This window comes from Bos javanicus, chromosome 7, assembly GCF_032452875.1.
Source record: "Bos javanicus breed banteng chromosome 7, ARS-OSU_banteng_1.0, whole genome shotgun sequence".
Classification (NCBI taxonomy): Eukaryota; Metazoa; Chordata; class Mammalia; order Artiodactyla; family Bovidae; genus Bos; species Bos javanicus.
The window spans coordinates 89,808,140-89,832,819 of record NC_083874.1 but is presented as its reverse complement, the minus strand read 5'-3'; the positions used below and the strand labels follow the sequence as shown (position 1 = coordinate 89,832,819).

Sequence of the window (24,680 nt, the reverse complement as noted above, 5' to 3'; positions counted from 1 at the left end):
AATAAGCAATTGGAGATATGGTTTTATTTCTATTATTTTAATCCATTTCAAGAGGAAAGGAAAATGGGGATAGCTGCAAGAAGTAGAAAGAAGAAGGAAAAACTGGGGCAAGAAAGAGAGGAAATGCAGAGAAAAATACAGACATCAAAGAGACAGAGAGAGACAGGGGTACAAACAGAAGTTGGGATGGGTGGGAAAGAAGGGGAAAGGTTAGGTGGAATAAAGGCTAAGCTTAACGTAAATTTTCGAATCCCTTTTTATTCTGTATTACACTGTTCACCAAGCTCAGTATGTTACCAATATCTGTTATTCAGTCTTGAAATAGTAACTAAACCAGTTACTGTTTTGCTCTGTTTTTTAATATGTTTGATTTTTATCTTTTAAACTTCAGAAGCTCCACCTTACTCTCGGATCCTTATGACAACTGTCTAGGTGAAGAAGGGTAAGCAGAGTGGCATTCTCTATGAGTCAGGAGATCAATAACGTCGAGGAAGAATACAACATCAGGACTTGTGACTAGAGGCTACAGGGCAGAGGCCCAGTCCCATCACTTCCTAGCTGCGTGACTGCAGCATGATTCCTAGCTTCTCTAAGCCTCAGCTCCCTCATCTGTAAAACGGGCAAACATAACAGACAGTAAAGAATCTGCCTGCAATGCAGGAGACCCAGGTTCGATCCCTGGGTTGGGAAGATCCCCTGAAGAAGGAAATGGCAACCCACTCCAGTGTTCTTGCCTGAAGAATCCCATGGACAGAGGAGCCTGGCGGGCTACAGTGCATGGGGTTGCAGAGTCGGACACAACTGGGTGACTAACACTACTACGACGACTACTACTAAGGAATGAGGGTCCTAATACACACAACACTTGGAAATAAGAGCATTAGAGAGCACTAACCCAAAGCTAAATTGTTCAAATTATCTCTGAGTACAGGGAAGATGATGTACTCTGTGAATTTTCTTAGTGTGAACAATAATAACCTTGTAGTAACTGCTTGATATAAACAGCCCAGTCATTGGAATCATGTATTTCCTTTGTGTAAAAATGGAAACTTTCCAAATAATAAATTAAAAACGGATTATTTCCTTCTGCTACTTTCAAAGTTGTCACACTGAGCAGAAGTGAGTGAGGAAGTCCCACTCCTCAGGCCACAGTTCAGGGCCATGCTTCTCCGCCTTTAACCCAGACTCATCTCCCCTCTGCCAGGAATACCGTCTAACCAAGGCACAGGGAGCAGGCGACCTCAGTGCTACTCACCACACCCCGCCCCCCCCACCAGGCCATCACATCTGAAAGTTTCCAAAAAACTTTCCAGTATCGACTGTCCAAATCGTGAACAGGAGTTTGTGTGTTAATAGGAAGAATTTCTCTTTTTAAAGTAATCTACATAAATTTGTACCAAGGTTCAAGTTTTACCTTTCAGTCTGTAACGAATTAACTGAGTCTTTTCTAAAGCATGAAAGGAAAGAGATAAAAAGTCAAAACAGAAGCAGAGAACACAACAAACAAATGCTGTTCTTAATCTAAGAGAAAATAAAAACACCTGATAATCTGGAGATCTAATGAAAACAGCAAATTAAATTTTGAAAGGAACATGACTTCATAAGAACTAATTCTATTTTGAAGATTACAAATTTGTTTATAAAATAATTGCAATGTTTAAAGAAGCATCACACAGGAATTCTTAAATGTCTTTATGCTGTTCGATGCACACAACTACAATATATGAGGGTCTTTAAACCTAAAAGCTCACCATATTTTCACATATAGCTGAGATTAGCAAACTTCACAATGATCATTTCTGATTAAAAACTGAAGAAATTTTATTTCATTTGCAGTGAGTAAACAGAAACAAACAAACAAAAAAGGCCAGCATACCTAATCTAGGAGGAAATGAAGTGAAAGGAGCCATGATAAGTTCCACATGAGTTAAATTCACGAGGAAATATTCTTCTAGTTCTGGTATATCGTCCTGCAAAAATTCACCCATTAAATTCTCTACAATTATGCTCTCAAAGTAATTACCTCTTACAAGCTGCTTTTTGAAATTATCTTTTAAATATGTATATTTAAATGGTATACAGAAAACATAAAAATCCAAACACAGAGTAGAAAAGATTTAAGTCAGGGAAAAAAACATGCCTTTGCAATGATTTTTTTGGATTTAACACCAAAAACAAAAGCAAAGTGGAACTATATCAAACTGAAAAGCTTCCACATAGCAGAAGAAAACATCAGCAAAACAAAAGGCAACCGATCAAATGGAAGAAAATATTTGCAAATCACAAAGATCCAAAATATATTTTAACAGTCGTATAAGTCAATAGCAAAACAACAAATAATCGGATTTAAAATGCAGAGGAATGGAATAGAAATTTTTCCAAGGAGGATATACAAATGGCCAACCTGTGCATGAAAATGCGCTCAATGTCACTAACCATCATAGAAATGCAAGTCAGAACCACAATGAGACATCACTTCACACCTGTTAGAATGGCTATTATCAAAAAGCTATCAGTGTTGGTGAGAATGTGGAGAAAGGGGACCCCTTACACTGTTGGTGAGAGTGTACACTGGTGCAGTCACTGTGCAAAACGATATGAAGGCTCCTGAGAAACTTACAAATAGAACCACCAGCAATCATACACCTGGTATTTATCCAAAGGAAATGAAAATAGAATAATGATGAGGTATACGCACTCCCATATTCATTACAGCATTATTCACAGTGGCCAAGTTACAGAAACAGCCTAAGTGTCCATCAACAGATGAAGGGGTGAGATGTCGTATGTAAGATGGAACATTATTCAGCCACAAGAAAGAAGGAAATCATTCGTTTTGATAACAAAGATGGATCTTGAAGGCATTACGCTAAGTGAAATAAGCCAAAGTTCTACCATACTGTATGGTAGAACTTATATGTGGAATATAAAAAAAAAGAGTCATACTCATTAAACAGAGAATAGAAAACCAGTTGTCAGGGGCTAGGTGGGGAAGTTGGGGGTGGGGATAGGGAAGGAATTGGTAAAAGAGTACAAACTCAGCTAAGGATGACTAAGATCTCAGGATCTAAAGTAAAACACGGTGATTCCAGCTGAAAACACCTTACTGTGTAACTGAAATTTGCTGGTAGAGTAGAACGTGTGTGTTCACACACACACAAAAAGATAAACACATGAGGTGATGGAGGTGTTAACTAGATATGCAGAATCCTTTCACATGTAAATATAAATCAAATCAACACAATATATGCTTTAACTACCTTCCAATTTTATACACTTTTCAAGACTTTACATAAGTTTACCATGCAGTATGGGTTAACTGTACTTCAATAAAGCTGAAATTTTTTTAAAAAAAACATAAAACTATTAAACTTTTATACCTGATTATACGTTATTATGTTGAACCACATGAAATCATTTTATATTGATTTCAGTTTTTCCCTGGACTAATATGAAAACCAATTATATAACTATACAAGCTTAATATTATTTGAAATATAATAAGAGGAAAAGATTTTAAACTGCTTTCACATCCAATTAAGAGTGAAGAACAGAATAACGCGGTGGGAAAAACACAGGTTTTGTAGTCAAAGAGACCTAGTACAGCATTTCTGTAATTTCAGGTGAGTTGTTAAAACTTTCAGGCCTCAATTCTGTCATCCTTTTTTTTTTGGCCACACCGGGTGTTCGTTACTGCACGTGGGCTTTCTCTAGCTGCGGTGAGCAGCGGCCACCCTCTAGTTGCCGTGCACAGGCTTCTCATTGCAGAGGCTTCTCTTGCTGCAGAGCACAGGTTCTAGGGCTGGCGGGCTTCAGCAGCAGCGGCTCCTGGGCTCTAGAGCACAGACTCAGCCATTGTAGTGCACAGGTTTAGTTGTCCTGCAGCACATGGGATCTTCCTGGAGCAGGGATCGAACCTGTGTCCCCTGCATCAGCATGCAGATGGACCACCAGGGAAATCCAATTCCAATTTATAATGAAGGAAAAATCAGCTACTTTGGGGACTTCCCTGGTGGCTCAGATGGTAAAGCATTCTGCCTACAGTGCAGGAGACCCAGGTTCAATCCCTGGGTCAGGATGATGCCCTGGAGAAGGAAATGGCAACCCACTCAAGTACTCTTGCCTGGAAAATCCCATGGATAGAGGAGCGTAGTAGGCTACAATGGGGTCGCAAAGAGTTGGACAGGACTGAGCGACTTCACTATCCCTTTCTTTTTTGGGGGATATTGATTAAAAATATGTAAAACTGGTTAAACATAATGCATAGCAGATGCTTAACCACTGACCATTAGGGGACGTCCAATTCCAATTTATAATGAGGGAAATAACAGCTACTTTGGGGATATTGATTAAAAATATGTAAAACTGGTTATACATAATGTATATGGAGTACCTGGCCCTAGAGCGAGTCCCTACAGAGTGATAAATACTAGTGATGGTTAATTTTCACATAATACTATGATTAATGACTAACAAGGCAGGTGCTCAAAACAGGAGGACTAGCAAAACCACATCATCAGCAACTAGACAGACAGCAATATCTACACAGAAATGCAGTGTATGTATATATATGAATACATAATATCAGTATATATATCTCTCTCTTCATTTTATTTAATGGAGATATGTTGCCACATGAAAAATTAAGAAAATACAAGTCACTGGCTCTGTCTTCTATAATACACAGACCAATGAATTACAAAATCAGCGATGTACAGGGACTGTCTCCCATCTACCCTCACTGTACCCCGTCCCCACAGAACAACTCTCCTCAGTCTGTATAGACTGTATATATCCCCCTGGCCTGGTTTATTTCTGCACATACAGACTTGTGGTCTTTTAATCTTGTGCTAATAATCTAAGAACAGAAAGGGCTACAAAGACCTAGGGAGAAACAAAGGAAACTTTGAAATTCTGTGTTCATAGAACAAGACTCTGTAAACTAGACCTCTGAAAGGAGACTTTCTGCTTTAAAAACTAACATATCTGAGGAATAATTTATTTTTATTGTTACATTAACAGATACTATATTTGAAAGAAGATCACCTTAAAGTTTCATTAAATCCTGTGTCGTATGTCACAGACTGAAATAATGTTACCTTTCATCTTACAGCTTTAGAATTCTCAAATTACTGTATTAGGTCACAGTGTCACAGTAATGAACAAAACAAGAATTACCGACTTCAGATGGTAGATGGTTTAGTACTTATAATTTTGTAAATGTAAAAAGCTTCTGAGAAAATAAGAATTTTTAAGAAACAGAACCCCCAAAATACACAGTAATTGAAAATTCATTTTCTAAGGCAATATTCACTCTCTCCTTCCTCCACCCTCTGCCTCATAGTCATCTCCTACCCTCTCCATAGGTATTATTTTCATAAACCTCTTGGAAGTGAATTTAGGTAGTTGAAACACCAGGTCCCAAAGCAGCACAAGATTCTGCAATGTGAAAAATCATTTAAAACACAATTTCAGTCACCAATGATTACTTTAAGCTTGACCATAATCACATCTTATACCATCAGCCTCTGGTGAGTTTCCTGCTATCTCTAATTTAACCAGTCTTAACAACTAAGACCTGACCTACATGGCTTCACTGCTCCAATGAATCCTTCAGAGTAATCAAAATGCTCCTCTGGAATCTCTCAGGCCAATGCCATCTTAAAGGGGACTTCTCTAAAGAAATTTTCTTTATCAAAAGTTGTTTCTATAATAAAATACACAACAACAGATGACCCTGTCTAGACAAGAACAGAATCCCTGTGTGGTTAAAAAAAGAAATCACAGAAAGAAATAAGCTGATTTAAAGGCACCAGAGCATTTAATCGATTTCTACTTGTTACCTGGCTATTCACGTTTAGTGCAGCAACAGCAAAATAAGTGTTTTACCTCAAGGATGGTAATGTCGATGGCTCCTGCTGTTTCCCCTTCTTCTAAAATCAGAAAGCCAACGACCGGGACAAAGTCCACATCTGGCTCAGCGAGGTTTCCTTCTGTCTGGTTCTTTTGGCTCAACATTCCAGGAACTGTGGCATACGTGACATTAACTGCTCCTAAGTGAATTGGATGGGAAAAGATTTTATAATTAAAATTTTTTTAAAAAATAGGAGGTTCAAGACGGAGGGGACAAAGGTATACCAAAGGTATACCTATGGCTAAAGGTATACCTATGGCCAGTTCATGTTGATGAATGACAGAAACCAACAAAATATTGTAAAGCAAACATCCTTCAATTAAAAATAAATAAATTTTTAAAAATAACACTACGAGCTTTTTGACTTTTGTAAAAGCACCTCAGTAGCTACACTGTTGGCCCCCAATTCTTCACCCCTTCCTATGTTTCTGGCCTTTACCATGTAATGGCTCAGTGATACTGCGCTGTGGGCAAGGCAGACCGCCCCGCCTCTAGACTTTGGGTTGACTGTGTGACTTATTTTGGCTGCTAGCGCAAAGACAAAGTGACTGTGTGCTAGTTCTGAGCCTAGACCTGATGGAGTCTGCATGTTTTTGCTCGCCCTCAGTGCCTCTACCGGTGGCAGGAGAAGAATGAGAGGCATACTGGAACAGAGTCACCCTGGGCCAAGCCCAGCTCAGTTAGTGGACCTGTAGCCCACCCGCTATCATATGCTGTATGACTGTATATTGTACAGCATTTTGTGACACTAGATAGTACAATATTCATTTTTTTCCCCATTCATGGTTTATTTTAGCAATGACTTTCATCCACCCTAGTAGAATACTTAAAAAGCACCTGCCTGGAAATTCCATTCATTCTAGAGTAACACAAACCTAGAGATCCGAATTCTCTGTTGATGAAAAGCTTAACTGTTGTGTTAGCCTCCTGCAGCAAAACAAATCTTGATGAAAGAGCAAAATTTAACACTCCGTGTGGTTCATCACTGGCTTCTACGGTCAGAACAGCTGCGTATCCTTGAGCGTCGAGCAGAGCGGCACCTGCTGGTGATACTCCTAAGAAAGTCAGGGACCACAAGAAATCGAACGGTGATTTGCATTAACTGCTAAACACTTAAAATATAATCTCACCCTCTGAAACACAGTAAAGTAAGAGAAAGTGGTTACTGTTACTTCTCTAACAGAAGCTACCTTTTACCTCTCTTCTTCTTAGGCAGTAAATCCTGATTCTTTCTTGACCAGTTATTGTTATTAGTTGCTGTACTGGTCATCTGAATTACAGAAAGTGATCAGAAACTGAGGAAAATACCCAGATTACTTACACAAATTACTAAATCTAATTTATCCCATATAACTGATCCAGAATCCAAACTGGGAGATGGTGATGGACAGGGAGGCCGAAGTGCTGCGGTTCATGGGGTTGCAAAGAGTCTGACACAACTGAGCGACTAAACTGAACTGAGTATAAAATTAATTTCACCAAATTCTACCTTTGGAGATGTATTTTATTCCATAGGAAATACTTAGCAAAAATTCTAGAGTTTTTAACTGAATCTATAAGTATTTTCATGCTGAGCTGATTTGTTTGGATCTAAACTGTTACAGGGCAGATGATATTTAAAGTAACATTTTTTAAATCGGTATCCACCTAATCGTTAAATATTGCTGCTGCTGCTGCTGCTGCTGCTGCTGCTGCTAAGTCGCTTCAGTCATGTCCGACTCTGTGCGACCCCACAGACGGCAGCCCACCAGGCTCTCCCGTCCCTGGGATTCTCCAGGCAAGAACACTGGAGTGGGTTGCCATTTCCTTCTCCAATGCATGAAAGTGAAAAATTAAAGTGAAATCGCTCAGTCGTGTCCGACTCTTAGTGACCCCATGGACTGCAGCCTACCAGGGTCCTCCATCCATGGGATTTTCCAGGCAAGAGTACTGGAGTGGGGTGCCATTGCCTTCACCGATCGTTAAATATAGATAGCAACTATTATTTTTTCTGAAAATAACATACCAGAAAAATAACAATAAAATTCTGCATTACCTTGTGTCCTGACATCATACAGAATGACCTGGTATACTTCTTTCTCCTCAGGAATATTGTCATCCAACAAATGCACAGATATTGTTTTATTCAATGATCCCTGTATCAAACACAAAGAAATTCATCCCTCTACTGTCACTGAGCACAAACTATCTTCTACTTTTACTGTCTTTATAAACCGTGCACCCAAACATAGCTTCACGTACACTGTTCTGTGGCTTAAAAATAAATTATATATTAAAAAGGAAAACAAGACTCCTAGGAAAACAGGCTTAAAGTAGATAGAGAACAAACGAGAAGATTTTGAGTGCTGAGTTAATGTATGTAGATCTTATCTAATAAGCAATGTAGCACTACTAAAAATTCCAGACAATGCAACTGTCCGGAGAGATTTCTATGGCAGTGGTGAATGGGAATAACTGGAGTATGGAAAACAAGACCAGTGTTTTAGGGAAACCAGTTAACAGAAGTCAAATGTAATCAAGTAATCAAGGGAGAAGGTTATAAAGGTTTGGCTTATGTTTAGGCAGTGGAAATGAAGAGAAAAAGAATTAAACACGTCAGCAAACGAGAATTCCTATCAAGTGAGGGTGGAAAAGAGAAGATGAAGAGTAACAGTGAAGTAGCACTAACTTAGTACCCAAGAGCTGCTTTTACATAGCTATCTTTCACCAATCATCTTCTTTCCAAATATCAGAAAGAATACCTAAATGCAAGCTCAAAAACACTGTGTGAACAAGAGATAAAAAGACATTTGTTTCTAGGGCTATATTAGCTGTTTCATAGCAGTGAAACATTTAAGTTCCAAGGGCAATTAACGTTCCAAGAGAGTGAGGAGTAAGCAAAGAGGGACGAGAGTGCTCATCATCTGCAGAATGACACAGCTGCCACCAACACTGGGCGGGCAGGAGGCCGAGAGGGCTTGCCCCAGATACGAAGCCAGCGTTTTCTGTTTGCTTAAAGGAGATCTAGTCATGCAAGCACATGTACAAAAACAAACCTCCTCCTGAAGTCTTAGAAATCCTTTGAGTTCCTAAGGAAGTAGCTCCCTCATCAATCTCTGTTAATCCTTCTATTATATCATCAGAATTTTCCCATTTTCCTCACAAAACACAGTTTCCTCCAAGAAGTTTAGTGCAGTTTTTCTTGGTGCTATTACCTCAGGAAAGAAGAGTTGACCAGTAGAGTTAGCAAAATTGAATTCTAGGTTTTGCCCAATAATTTTCCAGTTAACAGTAACATTTCCTCGACCAGGGGGTGTTCTTATCACATGGAACTGTAAGATTTCTCCTGCAAGTCAAATGTACAAATTGTTGAATGTTTAATGTAAAATGAACTTATTCATTTGAAGTCAACAAAACCCAAATCCCACACATGCAACTGCTACAACGCCTTTTCTAAGAACATTACAAACCTGGTCTGTTTGCAATTTTCTAGAAGCTTTATACATGCTTAGTGCTTGTTAACACATTACTGCTGATTCCACTTCTAAATACTTCCATTTAGTAGAACTTCAGGAAGTTTAATGTGTAAAAGTTAAAAAGCACATGCTAAAATGGAAAACACAAACTTTTTATACACTCCAAAACATGCACCAGAACAGAAATGTTCTGAAAATTTAATAATTAAGTCCTCATGGTCAAAACTAGCAATAATACAAGTAAATTCTTTCTTCACTTCTCAAAAGGACACAAATTCCTTACACTGGTATGCAATGTGATTTTACACAATGCATGCATAAAAATGCTTGCAAATACCTGAAAATCACATTTCTTTAAATTGTAACTTACATATACCATCAATGATTTTGTTTTATAAAAAGAAATACAAAGGAAAAGTGTCAAATCTGTATATCAACCTCTGTAACTTCACCAAAGTTACAGTTATCCTTCCTGGATAATTGAGGCATTTTAGATACTTTCCATTCCTGGCTTTTATCCTCATGTAATACTTTATAAAACTTAAGAAAATCAAAACAGACTTCTCTTCTAAATTATTTAAAGTGAAAAGTAAGCTCCTATGGAAACTGGTGATGGCTTGCTGAAAATATGCTGCATTCAAAATTTTGATGATGATGAACACATTATACTAAGCATAGTACTAAAATATAATAATAATTTTAAAAAGATAAGTGAATTAATGTTTAAAAAGCTTTAAAAGAACACATCCTTATTCAAATTTTATAGCACAGACATATAGTTGAAATCTATGCATATACATTTAAAAAATCACTTTTATTTAGTTATCTAAACAAGTTAAATACTTCCAACCTTTTTTAAAGGAGAATAGCAATAAAAATATGAACAGCTTTTCCAAATATATTTTAACTACCACAGCTTTTTTACTCTTGAAAATAAAAAAATTAAATAATTACTTCTAACAGGTTTCTTAAAATATCATAAATTAATTAATTTAGAGATTATCTTAATTTCAATTTGTTGTTGTTCAGTCGCTAAGTCGTGTCTGACTCTTTGCAACCCCATGAACTGCAGCACACCAGGCTTCTCTGTCCATCACTATCTCCCTGAGTTTCCTCAAACTCATGTCCATTGAGTCAGTGATGCCATCCAACCATCTCATCCTCTGTCACCCCTTTCTCCTCTTACCCTCAATTTTTTAATTACTAATAAACAAAAATTTTTCATACTAAATTTGAGCACACATAACTTTAATGCAATAAATTATTTTGGGACAGCAGAAAATATAAGACAGCAAAAACATCAGAAAGACTTCTAAATAAAATTTCCCAAAACAATTCAATATTTAATGTATACATTTTAAAATGTTTCAATATGAAAAAATTTTTTAATTGTATCATGTTAGGAGGCTATGACTTGGATTTTTTCGAAACAGAAAGGAAACACTATTAGAATGTCCAAAGGTTAGGATATAACTGAAAGAATGGGTACAGTCAGCAATAATTGCCATACCATCCAAAACATTTATACTTGTATAACTCAGAGGAATAAAACACAGACACTGTCATGAAACCCTAGAGTAGCTCTTTTGTATACCATGCAGAATTCCACAAGGGTTTATTATTGAAAGCCATGGAGAGACCTTTGGAGTTATGAAGCTGTTTCACCTACAGTGTTGTCTGATGACACAAATAAAAAGTTATATAGAGTCATGGATTTCAAGGAAACATAGTAATATTTAAAAATGAAAATTATGTAAGTTTGAAAAACTACTAAAGATGTAATAAAAATACAAATGGCAAAAAAAATGTAGATCAATGAAAACCCATGTTGAAGGGGAACCTGTACATTTCATAATAAAAAATTACAGTTGTAAGATGGTACATAGAGATTTGGGAATAAATACATCATTAAAAGTGAAACTAAAAATGAAATGCTAAGAAGATGTAAAATCCTCCTCTGAACTTATTACATGTGAAAATACTCAGTCTAATACCAATTTTAAGACCACTTTTGAAAATTTAACGATACCACGCAAGTAACTTGCAAGAAAATATGACAAGAAACACAATTTGAAGCACAACACACACTCATAAAAGGTAAATCAAACATTCCTTAAACACATAATTGTATAAAGCTACTGAAAATCATATCAATAGTATGAATGATGTGAAGATTTTCTATTAATCAAAAAACTCTGCCTCTTTAAGGAAGACTGCTAAGAATTAGGTCCATTTGAAATGCTTCCTAGGAAAAGTTAGCGGAAAGCTACCTTCTACCTAGAGAAGGAGTCAAAGAATACAGGAAAAGGAAAAAATTAGAAATAAGTGCTCAGTTTTCTAAATATAAGGGAAGGACAGAAGATAAGGCCTAGAGAGGGAAAGTCAAATTTTCAGATAACAAATGTCTCGACGCACTGCTTCTAGTTTTTTCCCAAGATGAAGCCCTAGGGAGGGCCCTCCCCTATGGAAAAGTCTAACTCCTGGAAAATCATCTTGATATGAAGTCGAGAGTCTAGCAAAAGTCAGTGATACATTTTAACTCTAAGCACATGATCTATCATATGCACCCTTGGCCTAGCCTAACACAAATAAGAATTAGGCATAAAATTTGTTTTAATAACCCAGAGTGTTTCATCTACTTGTTGCAAAACAAATCAGGATTCTTCTCACAAAGATAAACATCATCTACAATGTGTATAACAATAATGGAAAACTAAAATATGGGAAACATGTTTTAATAGATTCATGTATACATGGTACACAGGTACCATCCAGATTGACTGTGCTCTACAACAGAAAATGATTTAAAACAACTACAGAAATACAAATAGTACGAAACACATACTGTCAATAAGAACAGTTAAGATAGAAAGTTGAATGCTTCTAATATAGCAGTTTGATAAATATTTTTTAAAGAATCACATCTCTTGTTCAAATATTTGCCTACAAAAGATATATGCTGTCTCTAAGATAAGGAAATATTTTAAATCTATTGAACAGGACATAATGATTCTGATGCTGCAGAGCTGTGTGAAGTGAACCATCTAACACAGATTTATAAAGAGTGCATTTATACACAGCATGCGATAAAAACCTACTCTCCCATATTTCTCAATTCTGCCCATTACATTTGAAAGAAAGTAATATTTACCACTGGGCATCTATCCAATTGCCTTAGGACAAAAATGTAGAAGTAGGACTTTACAGAATTCAATATATTGTTAAACACCAGGGCAATTCCTCCCCATGAACTGAAAATGTATCCTAAAGCCAGAAGTTCAGCACAGTCCACATTTTAAAACTAATCACATAAATGAAACTCCAACACTAGGTCAAAAGCAATGTTAACACTGCCCAAAGCACACATGGCATTTTTATAATTTCATTTCCTTAGCAGTTATCTTTAAAGAATCACCCTGAAGTTTTCATTTTTGTAAACTTCTGTGTGATATATATTTCTCTATGCAATTTTGCAGTAACATAAAGAATACACACACAAAATGCTGAATTCTTGAGGCTGAACATAATGCTTTTGAAAAAAAGAAAATTAACTTAGACTCTAAGAAAAGGTTCAGGAGGAAAGGGAAAGAAAAGTAAACTAAAAAAAAATAGAAATTTCTTTCATTTTTTATTTGGAAAATGTAAAAAGTCTAGGGAGTACTAATAAATGAAAGCAATTCATCTTTCTGCTTCCTGTACCAAACTCATGCTCACAAGTTGATATGATAAAGCGGCTATTTAACCAATAACACACGTGGACCATGTGTTTTAAGAATCAATCATTTTTCCTGTTTGCATCCTCCTGCAGGTATTTAGCTGTTGGAAACTGCAGAGAGCACAATCTGGCTTTCAGGCTAAGTTCAGTCAGGTGAAAGAGAACACGGGAGTCAGAACGTGCAGTTTCTCCAAGACGACTAGGAGCCCAGCAGAGAGCCTAAGTTTCTTCAGAGCCCCCAACCTACCACTACCGCCACCATCCAGATTTCCTTAAGATGAATGTTATGACACTAGCTCCTTTACAGTTCGAATCCCCTTAAAGTGATCCAGGACATCCAAATACTTTTGTACTCCTAGAAAAAAAATCCCATCATATTGCTGAAAACCCCATTCCAGTACTCTTGCCTGGAAAATCCCATGGATGGAGGAGCATGGGGTTGCTAGAGTCAGACACGACTGAGCAACTTCACTTTCACTTTTCACTTTCATACATTGGAGAAGGAAATGGCAACCCACTCCAGTGTTCTTGCCTGGAGAATCCCAGGGATGGCGGAGCCTGGTGGGCTGCCATCTATGGGGTCGCACAGAGTCGGACACGACTGAAGCGACTTAGCAGTAGCAGCAGCAACAAAGCAGCTTTTAAGTCCTCCAGTAAATCTAATACTTTCTGGTTACTGAATTTATACCCTCCATGAAACTAACACTTTTATCCTCTTCTTCTACATTACCTTCTTCTCTGTATTTCTTCAACAAAATAAAAACAAGTCCAAAATACTCTATGTTTTACCATCTACAATGTAAAAAGTCTAGCGAGTACTAACTAATGAATGCAATCCATCGTCCTACTTCCTGTACCAAACTCATGCTCACAGGTTGATATGATAAAGCAGATTTACGATAATCATATCAGCTTTCTCCAGTTTTTCTCCTTTCCTTGCTCTCAGAGCCAATAAGCTGAATATCCCCTAAGGCAGTGCTTCTCACCCCTAAAGCAGTGAAAGACAAGGGGTTTTTGTTTTGTTTTCCTTGATCTATCACAGACTGACACTTTTGTAAAACAGAAAAAAATAAATGAGTAGGTAAGTTAAATGTCAAAAGGACACACATACAAAGTATAAGCCCAAAGATATCACTTTTGGATTTCACAGCAAAATGAGATTATAAAAGTCTCTAGAAAAGATTATTTCAATTTTTGAATTTATCTTGTCACAAACCAGAAGCAACAAACACTTTGTGTGAAGACATCAACTTGAGGATCAGACTTTGAGGGGCTAACTGCCCCCAGGGTGTCTACATCCTGTCTTTTATCCTCAGTAATTTGCTGTCCATCCCAAGTTCTCCTCTAAAATTCCTCTGCCGTTACTACTGCTTCCTATAGTCCATTTGGGAATCTAATCTCACTGGTTGCCCAGGTTAGTATGGCACAGACACAAGGCTTACTTTCTTCTGATAACTAATGAGAACACTCTTATCTTGGTCTCTTCCCACTCCGCTGCAGAGCGTTCTCTCCCCTCTCTCCTTTGCCTTTTGCCTTTCCTGGACCCTCACCTGGTATTTCACACAGCTCCATCCTTGACAACTTGCCTTTCTTCCTCCGATCACCATAATCTTAGTAATTTTCCTGATTCCAACTATTATCTCTAAAAATCCAATTCGTCTAACTCGAGATAGAGTCAGCTTCTCTCACCCATTTCCTCCTCTCACATGGACACTGTTACTCAAATTCATTATTCTTTCAACTCAAATATTTACCCGACATTCCTGCATAGCCAAGTTCTGCAGTAGACATAAGTTCAAGCAAAACAAAGCTTCTTCTCCCAAGGTGCCCTACAGCACACGCTCTGGATTCAGACAGCACTAGGTTTAAGCCCCACCATGAATGACTACATGCTGGGTAGTCCCTCAAACATTCAGTTTCCTTGTCTGAAAACCTGATGTATATCATCATACCCACTTCATAGCCCTGTTGTTGAAATTAAGCAAAATAATGGATGTAAAATGTCTGGCAGGCAGAAAACACTCAATAAATGTTATTGTTGTTGTCATTATTATTAAGATTAACTTACCCTGCGGTGACGTTTTACTCATATTATACTACAAATAATTTTTTGAGAGTTGATGATCTGTCTTTAGACTGGATTTACAGCAATTTGTTAGTCACTTTTACTCACTGTTGCTATGACAATATGAGATTCTAAACCATTAATAAGAGGGAAGAGTGTTGGAAAATGTCTCAGATATTTGCATTAAGTTGAATAAACTTGCAAGTTGGGAATATGCTAAGGTAAAACATGATGCACACTAAAATGCCCTCAGTTTCCAGCACAGCCGCAACACTAGCTATAGGATTCTGTCCAGTCTCTTAATTTGTGTGTCAGTTTTCTCATCGTAAAAACCAAAGTCCAAATGCATGATCTATATCCTTTTCATTTCTTAAATCTTTGAGATACGATTATTTTTAAACATAAATTATAGTGAAACACAATCTATAAATACCAGTTTTATCTCAAACAGAATTATTCAAAGATAAAAACATTGTCCTGATGCTTTAAACAAACAAAAAGCAGCCTATAAACATAAACCCTATATTGATGTAAACCCTAAATGAGGTAAAATATTAAGTTTCAAAGAAATTACTGTTTTTTTATGGGAAAAGGGGATACTTTATAAATTTTCTAATTTGGCACTTAGTTCATAAATATACTGCCATACAAATATATAAAATCCAGGCTAAAATAGTCACTGATTAGAAACTACTATTTGTTTGGAACAGTCAATATTTCACCATTTAATATCAACATTTAATCCTTAGCATACATATGCTATGCGCCTAAAACTAGGCTAAGCACTTCGCATTTAGAGCTAATTTAATCCTCACACAGAAACCAATGAAGGAAATAGTATTTCCCGTAATTTAACAGATGAGAAAGCTGAGCATCCCAGGTTTGACCAACTTCCTTAAAACCACACTAGTGGGGAGTGGCAAGCTAGAACACAATACCAATCTGTGAGGCTCCTGAATCTAGTTAAACAGATCGAGTTATACAGCCCTCTCCCAAATAAGCTCCACATATATTAACAGACCCAGCTGTACAAAATAATGAAAGAATTTGTAAAAATGGGAAACTTTAAAAGACAAGACAAAAAATTACCTCCATGGAAAAGAGAGTGAATGTGCTCAGCAATAAAAAGAACCCACCTTCAGGACCTATGACAGATCTGGAAGTGGTTTGAAAGCCAACAACGCCCGCCACGTTGTCATTGGCCAGAATGTTCACTCTGACGGTGTCGGAACTGGGCAAAATTCTACTTCCACCTTCCGTGTACACCAAACTAACCACAATGATTTCATCATCCTCTGGCTCAGAGTCATCCAAAATGGTCAAAACGGCAACCTTTTTGGTTTCACCTGTGAAGAATTAATGGGATAAAACCTAAGCAAGAAAATCATCAACAGAGAATTCACAAAGGCCGAAAATAACTTCCTTCAAAAACTGGTAAGTTAAAATGTGTGGGTGCTTGGTTGCTCAGTCATGTCGGACTTTCTGCAACCTCACAGACTGCAGCTTGCCAAACTCCTTCCTCTGTTCATGGCATTTCCCAGGCAAGAATACTGGAGTGGGTTGCCAATTTCTCCTCCAAGGACTCTTCCCCACCCAGGGATTGAACCTGTGTCTCCTGCATTGGCAGGTGGATTCTTTACCATCGTGCCACCTGGGAAGTCCTTTAAGTAAAAATACATGAGTGAATTATAACAGTTCAATATCTTGAGCAACATTAGTGTCACTGTAAGCAAATGTACTGCAGCCATGAAATTATAAGATGCTTGCTCCTTGGAAGAAAAGTTATGACCAACCTAGACAGCATATTAAAAAGCAGAGACATTACTTTGCCAACAAAGGTCCCTCTTGTCAAAGCTATGGTTTTCCCAGCATTCATGTATGGATGTGAGAATTGGACTATAAAGAAAGCTGAGCACCGAAGAATTGATGCTTTTGAACTGTGGTGTTGGAGAAGACTCTTGAGAGTCTCTTGGACAGCAAGGAGATCCAACCAGTCAAACCTAAAGGAAATCAGTCCTGAATATTCATTGGAAGGACTTCAGCATCAGTCCTTCCAATGAATATTCAGGACTGATGCTGAAGCTGAAACTCCGATACTTTGGCCACTTGATGCAAAATTTGGAAAAGAAGAAGTAAAACTCTCACTATTTGCAGATGACATGATCCTCTACATAGAAAACTCTAAAGACTCCACTAGAAAATTACTAGAACTAATCAATGACTATAGTAAAGTTGCAGGATATAAAATCAACACACAGAAATCCCTTGCATTCCTATAGACTAATAATGAGAAAACAGAAAGAGAAATTAAGGAAACAATTCCATTCACCATTGCAATGGAAAGAATAAAATACTTAGGAATATATCTACCTAAAGAAACTAAAGACCTACATATAGAAAACTATAAAACACTGGTGAAAGAAATCAAAGAGGACACGAATAGATGGAGAAATATACCACGTTCATGGATTGGAAGAATCAATATAGTGAAAATGAGTATACTACCCAAAGCAATTTATAGATTCAATGCAATCCCTATCAAGCTACCAACAGTATTCTTCACAGAGCTAGAACAAATAACTTCAAAATTTGTATGGAAATACAAAAAACCTCGAATAGCCAAAGCGATCTTGAGAAAGAAGAATGGAACTGGAGGAATCAACCTACCTGACTTCAGGCTCTACTACAAAGCCACAGTTATCAAGACAGTATGGTACTGGCACAAAGACAGAAATATAGATCAATGGAACAAAATAGAAAGCCCAGAGATAAATCCACGCACATATGGACACCTTATCTTTGACAAAGGAGGCAAGAATATACAATGGATTAAAGACAATCTCTTTAACAAGTGGTGCTGGGAAATCTGGTCAACCACTTGTAAAAGAATGAAACTAGAACACTTTCTAACACCATACACAAAAATAAACTCAAAATGGATTAAAGATCTCAACGTAAGACCAGAAACTATAAAACTCCTAGAGGAGAACATAGGCAAAACACTCTCTGACATACACCACAGCAGGATCCTCTATGACCCACCTCCCAGAACATTGGAAATAAAAGCAAAAATAAACAAATGGGACTTAATTAACCTTAAAAGCTTCTGCACATCAAAGGAAACTATTAGCAAGGTGAAAAGACAGCCTTCAGAATGGGAGAAAATAATAGCAAATGAAGCAACTGACAAACAACTAATCTCAAAAATATACAAGCAACTCCTACAGCTCAACTCCAGAAAAATAAATGACCCAATCAAAAAATGGGCCAAAGAACTAAATAGACATTTCTCCAAAGAAGACATACACACGGCTAACAAACACATGAAAAGATGCTCAACATCACTCATTATCAGAGAAATGCAAATCAAAACCACTATGAGGTACCATTTCACACCAGTCAGAATGGCTGCGATCCAAAAGTCTACAAATAATAAATGCTGGAGAGGGTGTGGAGAAAAGGGAACCCTCTTACACTGTTGGTGGGAATGCAAACTAGTACAGCCACTATGGAGAACAGTGTGGAGATTCCTTAAAAAACTGGAAATAGAACTGCCTTATGATCCAGCAATCCCACTGCTGGGCATATACACTGAGGAAACCAGAAGGGAAAGAGACACGTGTACCCCAATGTTCATCGCAGCACTGTTTATAATAGCCAGGACATGGAAGCAACCTAGATGTCCATCAGCAGATGAATGGATAAGAAAGCTATGGTACACAATGGAGTATTACTCAGCCATTAAAAAGAAAACATTTGAATCAGTTCTAATGAGGTGGATGAAACTGGAGCCTATTATACAGAGTGAAGTAAGCCAGAAGGAAAAACACCAATACAGTATAATAACGCATATATATGGAATTTAGAAAGATGATAACAATAACCCTGTGTACGAGACAGCAAAAGAGACACTGATGTATAGAACAGTCTTATGGACTCTATGGGAGAGGGAGAGGGTGGGAAGATTTGGGAGAATGGCATTGAAACATGTAAAATATCATGTATGAAACGAGATGCCAGTCCAGGTTCGATGCATGATACTGGATGCTTGGGGCTAGTGCACTGGGATGACCCAGAGGGATGGTACGGGGAGGGAGGAGGGAGGAGGGTTCAGGATGGGGAACACATGTATACCTGTGGCGGATTCATTTTGATATTTAGCAAAACTAATACAATTATGTAAAGTTTAAAAATAAAATAAAATTAAAAAAAAAAAAAAGAACTGACTCATTGGAAAAGACCCTGATGCTGGGAAAGATTGCAAGCTGGGGGAGAAGGGGACGACAGAGGATGAGATGGTTGGATGGCATCACCGACTCAATGGACATGAGTTTGAGTAAGCTCATGGTAAGTAAGTTGGTGTTGGACAGGGAAGCCTGGAGTGCTGCAGTCCACAGGGTCGCAAAGAGTCAGACACAACTGAGCGACTGAACTGGTATGTTAGCCTGTATATCCTTTTCACTTATAAAGCACTGTAAAATTTCATTAACATGGACAGACTGTGGAAAGGAAATTTTTAATTTGTAAAGTTAAAGGGTAGAATTATTTCAAGGAATCCTGGTTTTATTCCTGGTGTCTAGCCTAGAACCATGACCTAGCTAGGGGAAGAGACTCTGAAGCAACTACTGTTTAGATATAGTTCCTTCCAGAAAGATGGATCTCATTCTCATCCTGGTGTTACTGTGAATGATTTTCAGATAACCAGCCCAAAACTTCCCTGAAAGACCAAGGACACTTAGGGAATAGTGGTCAAAATGAGATTCTGAGGCAAAGAAGCCACCTAAATGGGATAAGTCTTAGGGGAGCCAGATGAGATGACAACATCAAATACTAGTTCTCAGGATGTGGACAATAAGGGAAGGAGGCAGAAGAGGACCTCAAAGCAATGTGTGACAGCAACAGGGCCAAGAATTTACTCTGTGATTTAGTCTAGGACCCCACTTGTAGACAGACCACTGAACACCCCCAAACCCAACACTGATTCTGCTGTTCAGCCTACAGTGGTCCCCATCTAATTCACTGTTTTGAAAGAGGCTGAAAGGGTGAGAAAAAGCAGGACAAAGGAAAAAGCAGGTGTGAATCCATGTTCTCTGTTTCATGACGCTGGTGTGCAAGTGCACACGTGTGCTCAGGCATGTCCGACTCTTTGCGGTCCCATGGACTGTAGCCCACCAGGTGCCTCTGTCCATGGAATTTTCCAGGCAAGAATACTGGAATGGGTTGCCATTTCCTACTCTGGGGGATCTTCCCAACCCAGGGATTGAACCTGCATCTCTCTGTCTCCTGCACTGGCAGGCAGATTCCTTACCACTTCCCACTTACCTGGGAATCCCCATGACCCTGTATGTTTTATCAATTCAGTGTTAAGACTGCTTCAAGAGAATATATATTATCTGAGAATACAGGTCAACTACAAAATATAGTCCATTTTGCATGATGCTAAAGTTACAACTCCAGGTTAATACTAACTGTTGTAATGGTACTACATTACATGATAAATTCTTCATAGTTACCAAAGCCACTAAAACAGCTAATCTTAAATTTTCATCTCCATTCCCTCCTCAAATTTTCATTACTTTCCTTGAAATAGGGGAAAATGTTACCAATTGCTGACCTATGCACATACATACCTCCCACATCAAGTGTATCAGTATTCCATTGTTCCCAAAATCAATTACTAGGAAATAACCATTATAGAGGGCTTCCCTGATGGCTCAGCAGGTAATGAATCCATCTACAATGTAGGAGACACAGGTTCGATTCCTGGGTCAGGAAGATATTCCCTGGAGAAGGAAATGGCAACCCACTCCAGTATCCCTGCCTGGAAAATCCCATAGAGAGAGGAGCCTGGCAAGCTACAGCCCACAGGGCTGCAGAGAGTAAGACACGACTGAGTGACTAAGCACAAGCCCAACCATTATAGACAAGTTTTAAACTATCTTAAAAAGTTACTCTAAAATGTAATGCTTATTAGATGTTTCAAAAGTATAATCTATATGCATCATAACCCCTAATTACTGTTTCCAAAAAAAGTATATGCATTAAAGGATAAAATATGCAATGAATTGCTCTAAGATATGAAATTGCGAATAACATTTACTTCCTTCATTTTATTGTATAACTTGAAGCTTTTATGAGTATAATTATTTTCAATCAGAAAAAAACCTATGTTAAAAAGCCATATGGAATTTATAAGTGCCCAAATCATGAGTTAAATAATGATTTCAGTAAAGATATCTTTCTTTCATCCAAAGAAAACCATTTTAAATATATGAACGTTCAAAATTTTCAAATACTTGGTGATTCAATCAACCCTGGAAAAGAATTGGTAAATCTGCACTATCCTAATTACTGTCCAAGTTCTCTATAATTTCACTGTTCATGAAAATTTTAAATAGTGATCCCATTCAAGTCTAGGACCAGTATTACAAGCTCATCTCTCACTAGGTCACTACACTTAATATAACATGAATAAAGTCACCCAGTGAAGTGAAAGTCCCTCAGCCGTGTGACTCTCTGTGATCCCATGGACTGTAGCCTGCCAGGCTCCTCTGTCCATGGAATGCTCCAGGCCAGAATACTGGAGTGGTGTGGGATCAAACCCAGGTCTCCTGCTTGCAGGCGGATTCTTTACCATCCGAGCAACCAGGGAAGCCCAAGTTCATACTATTTATGCTGTTGCTGTTGTTTAGTTGCTAAGTCATATCCAACTCTTTGTGACCCCATGAACTATAGCACACCAGTTCACCCTGTCCATGGGATTTCCCAGGCAAGAATACAGGAGTGGGTTGCCATTTCCTTCTCCAGGGGATCTTCCCAACCCAGGGACCGAACCTGTGTCTCCTGCATTGGCAGGCAGATTCTTTACCGCTGAGCCACTAGGGAAGCCCTTATACTTGTTATTTTCTTTGGAGGTTTAGCCTGATTTGTGAGTGCATATGAAAAAGCTTCCCATTTCTTGACTATCAATACTTTTTACTCACATGTTTAATTGTGGATACATGGCTCGTTCTTATAACTTCCTTTACAAAATTAAAACTGGCTTTAGATATGCTTCTACATTTCCTTAAAGGCTCTGCTATCACACATAAAAGGGATAAAATCCTCACATTCCCTCTTCTCTTTTTATTCAACTAAAAAGATAACACGCATAGGGCCCCATCAGCCCTCTATATGTCAGGTCAACCATTAACAAGCCAACTATGACTTTTTTCATTCACTTTTACATATTAGCAAGAATGTACATAGTAAGAATATATATGAACACTATCCTAAAAATGGACTATAATGACTTTCCCAGGGGGAACTGAAATCCATTGAGAACCATCACTCACCTTCAGCAAAAGTCAGAATGTCTCCAGCACCTATAAAATCTAAACCTTCAGTAGCTGTTCCACCAACGACACGCCATTCGACTGTCACCTGACCTAAGCTGCCCCCTGTCCTGTGGATCACCATCTCCACTGTGCTTTGAGGCTGCTCCTGAACTTCGACATATAAGCCATCTTCGGAGGTGTTGGGACTAATACTGTAGATCACAAACACTCCAAAGGCATCACCATTTAATGCTATGACAACTGTAGAAGTGTTTGGCTGTCCTATGGTTGGCTGGTTTTTAAAACTGGCCGTGATGTTCATGAGATGAACTTCGAGGAGAGAAATCAGAAAACTCTCATCCATCTCTGGGAAATCATCGGGAAGAATGGAAACGGTGAGATTTGCGAATTCATCGCCTTCCAGCATGATGGCCCACTGCCTCGTCACAGGCTCATAGTCACTGCCGGCCACAGCCTGACCGCTAAAAAGAGATGCTACTCTGGTCACGTTTTTCTTGTAGGTCCAGAAGTCGGAGTTGTTAGCGGTTGGGCTGGTCCATGAAGTCATCCAAAAACACTGGGGGCCTTCAGAAGCACTGAGAAAGGAAAACGCTGAGCACGCGTGTTCTTTGAGGCACAAAGTGGCACACATATCCTGAGGCTCCCCCATCGCAGAGACATTCACCCAAGTTCTCCAGAGTGGGTCAGGCAGCCCTTGAATTGGCGATTCATAGTAGGACAGTAAGTCTTGACCCTCCTCAACTGCAAGAGCCACTACATCAATATCAGAAGTGCCGTAGAACAACAGCAGCCGACCAAAGTGCCCTCCGCTAAAACGTGGAGTGACAAGAGACAGGTTAGGCATTCAAAGCAATCTGTGCATTACACGCAGAGGCGAGAACGCTGACTGTGGCTTCCACTTTTTTTAAGTGGATAAGGTACTAGCACAGACACAACCATGCTTCTTAATTAGCTTTCTATGTCTCACTGAGTTTTCTCATGTAAGGAAACCTGGTTCATTTTCATTCAGGTAATACTTATTTTTAACCCAGCTATGAAAATATCTTGCAAGATACGCAAATCGTATCCACTCCAGAATTTTTGAGCAGAGTTAGAAAATGAATCTTCACTACTAACTTTCACTGAAACTAACAATGAATGATACCGACATGGGTACTTTCCAAGAAATGTAAATGTTAATTACTTGCCACAAGGTTGCAAGACCACCTATTTTTCTATTTCTGAAGGAGCTCAGTGAACGGTATGCTGCTGCTAAGTCACTTCAGTCGTGTCCGACTCTGTGTGACCCCATAGACGGCAGCCCACCAGGCTCCCCGTCCCTGGGATTCTCCAGGCAAGAACACTGGAGTGGGTTGCCATTTCCTTCTCCAATGCAAGAAAGTGAAAAGTGAAAGTGAAGTCGCTCAGTAGTGTCTGACTCTTAGCGACCCCATGGACTGCAGCTTACTAGGCTCCTCCATCCATGGGATTTTCCAAGCAAGAGTACTGGAGTGGGGTGCCATTGCCTTCTCCAAGTGAATGGTACGCTGCCTCACAAAAGAAAGGCAGGAGAAGATAAGAACCTGAAAATCAACTACTTCATATGGCATCTGATCCTCAATTTAGAAACCAGTTGTTTTAAGTTCTAATTCAAACAAATCACCAATTAAAGCAATAAATGTCTGGGATTAGAAAGCCAAATGATGTATAACCATTTCACTAATAAAAGGTATGGAAAAATAATGAGTACTTAATAGTGATATGCATAATTTAATTAACAGATTATAATAACCTGTAAAATATTTTACGTTATGTAAAAACTACCATAGTTAAATTGTTGGATTGTGCAAGAGATCCTTTTCCACCACCCCACAAGTCCCAAGCAGCCATCCCATATACCTTCTCCTGACAGTTATGTTAGCACAGGAACTTCTCTCCAGGGGCTCTTGAACACGAGAAACCGACTGAACAAAGGCTACTGTACCATAAGGATTATCATTGGCAGGAATAATAATATTTGCCACTCGATCTAACCCAATAGTACCTCCACCAGAGGCATCAGTTAGTTGCACTTGGATAACCTAAAAATACAGTGAAAACTTCCTTAACAGAATCCCGGTTCTGAAATTAGAATAAACATGATGCAAGAAAAAAAAAATCAAAGATATCCATACAAGAACACAATATAGTGTAACACGAATGAACATAAAGAAAC

General features: G+C 38.4%; 1 protein-coding gene across 1 annotated transcript in view; it reads right to left on the bottom strand.

Moving 5' to 3' along the window:
- ADGRV1 (adhesion G protein-coupled receptor V1) overlaps positions 1-24,680 on the bottom strand; it is a 542,954-nt gene that overhangs the window by 401,759 nt on the left and 116,515 nt on the right. The window contains exons 32-39 of the mRNA XM_061424381.1: positions 24,365-24,546; positions 22,484-23,295; positions 16,286-16,495; positions 9,109-9,239; positions 7,950-8,049; positions 6,790-6,969; positions 5,890-6,053; positions 1,877-1,970 (exon numbers count right to left, since the gene is read on the bottom strand). Coding sequence (XP_061280365.1) covers positions 1,877-1,970; positions 5,890-6,053; positions 6,790-6,969; positions 7,950-8,049; positions 9,109-9,239; positions 16,286-16,495; positions 22,484-23,295; positions 24,365-24,546 — 1,873 coding nt within the window. The remainder of the gene's footprint in view (positions 1-1,876; positions 1,971-5,889; positions 6,054-6,789; positions 6,970-7,949; positions 8,050-9,108; positions 9,240-16,285; positions 16,496-22,483; positions 23,296-24,364; positions 24,547-24,680) is intronic.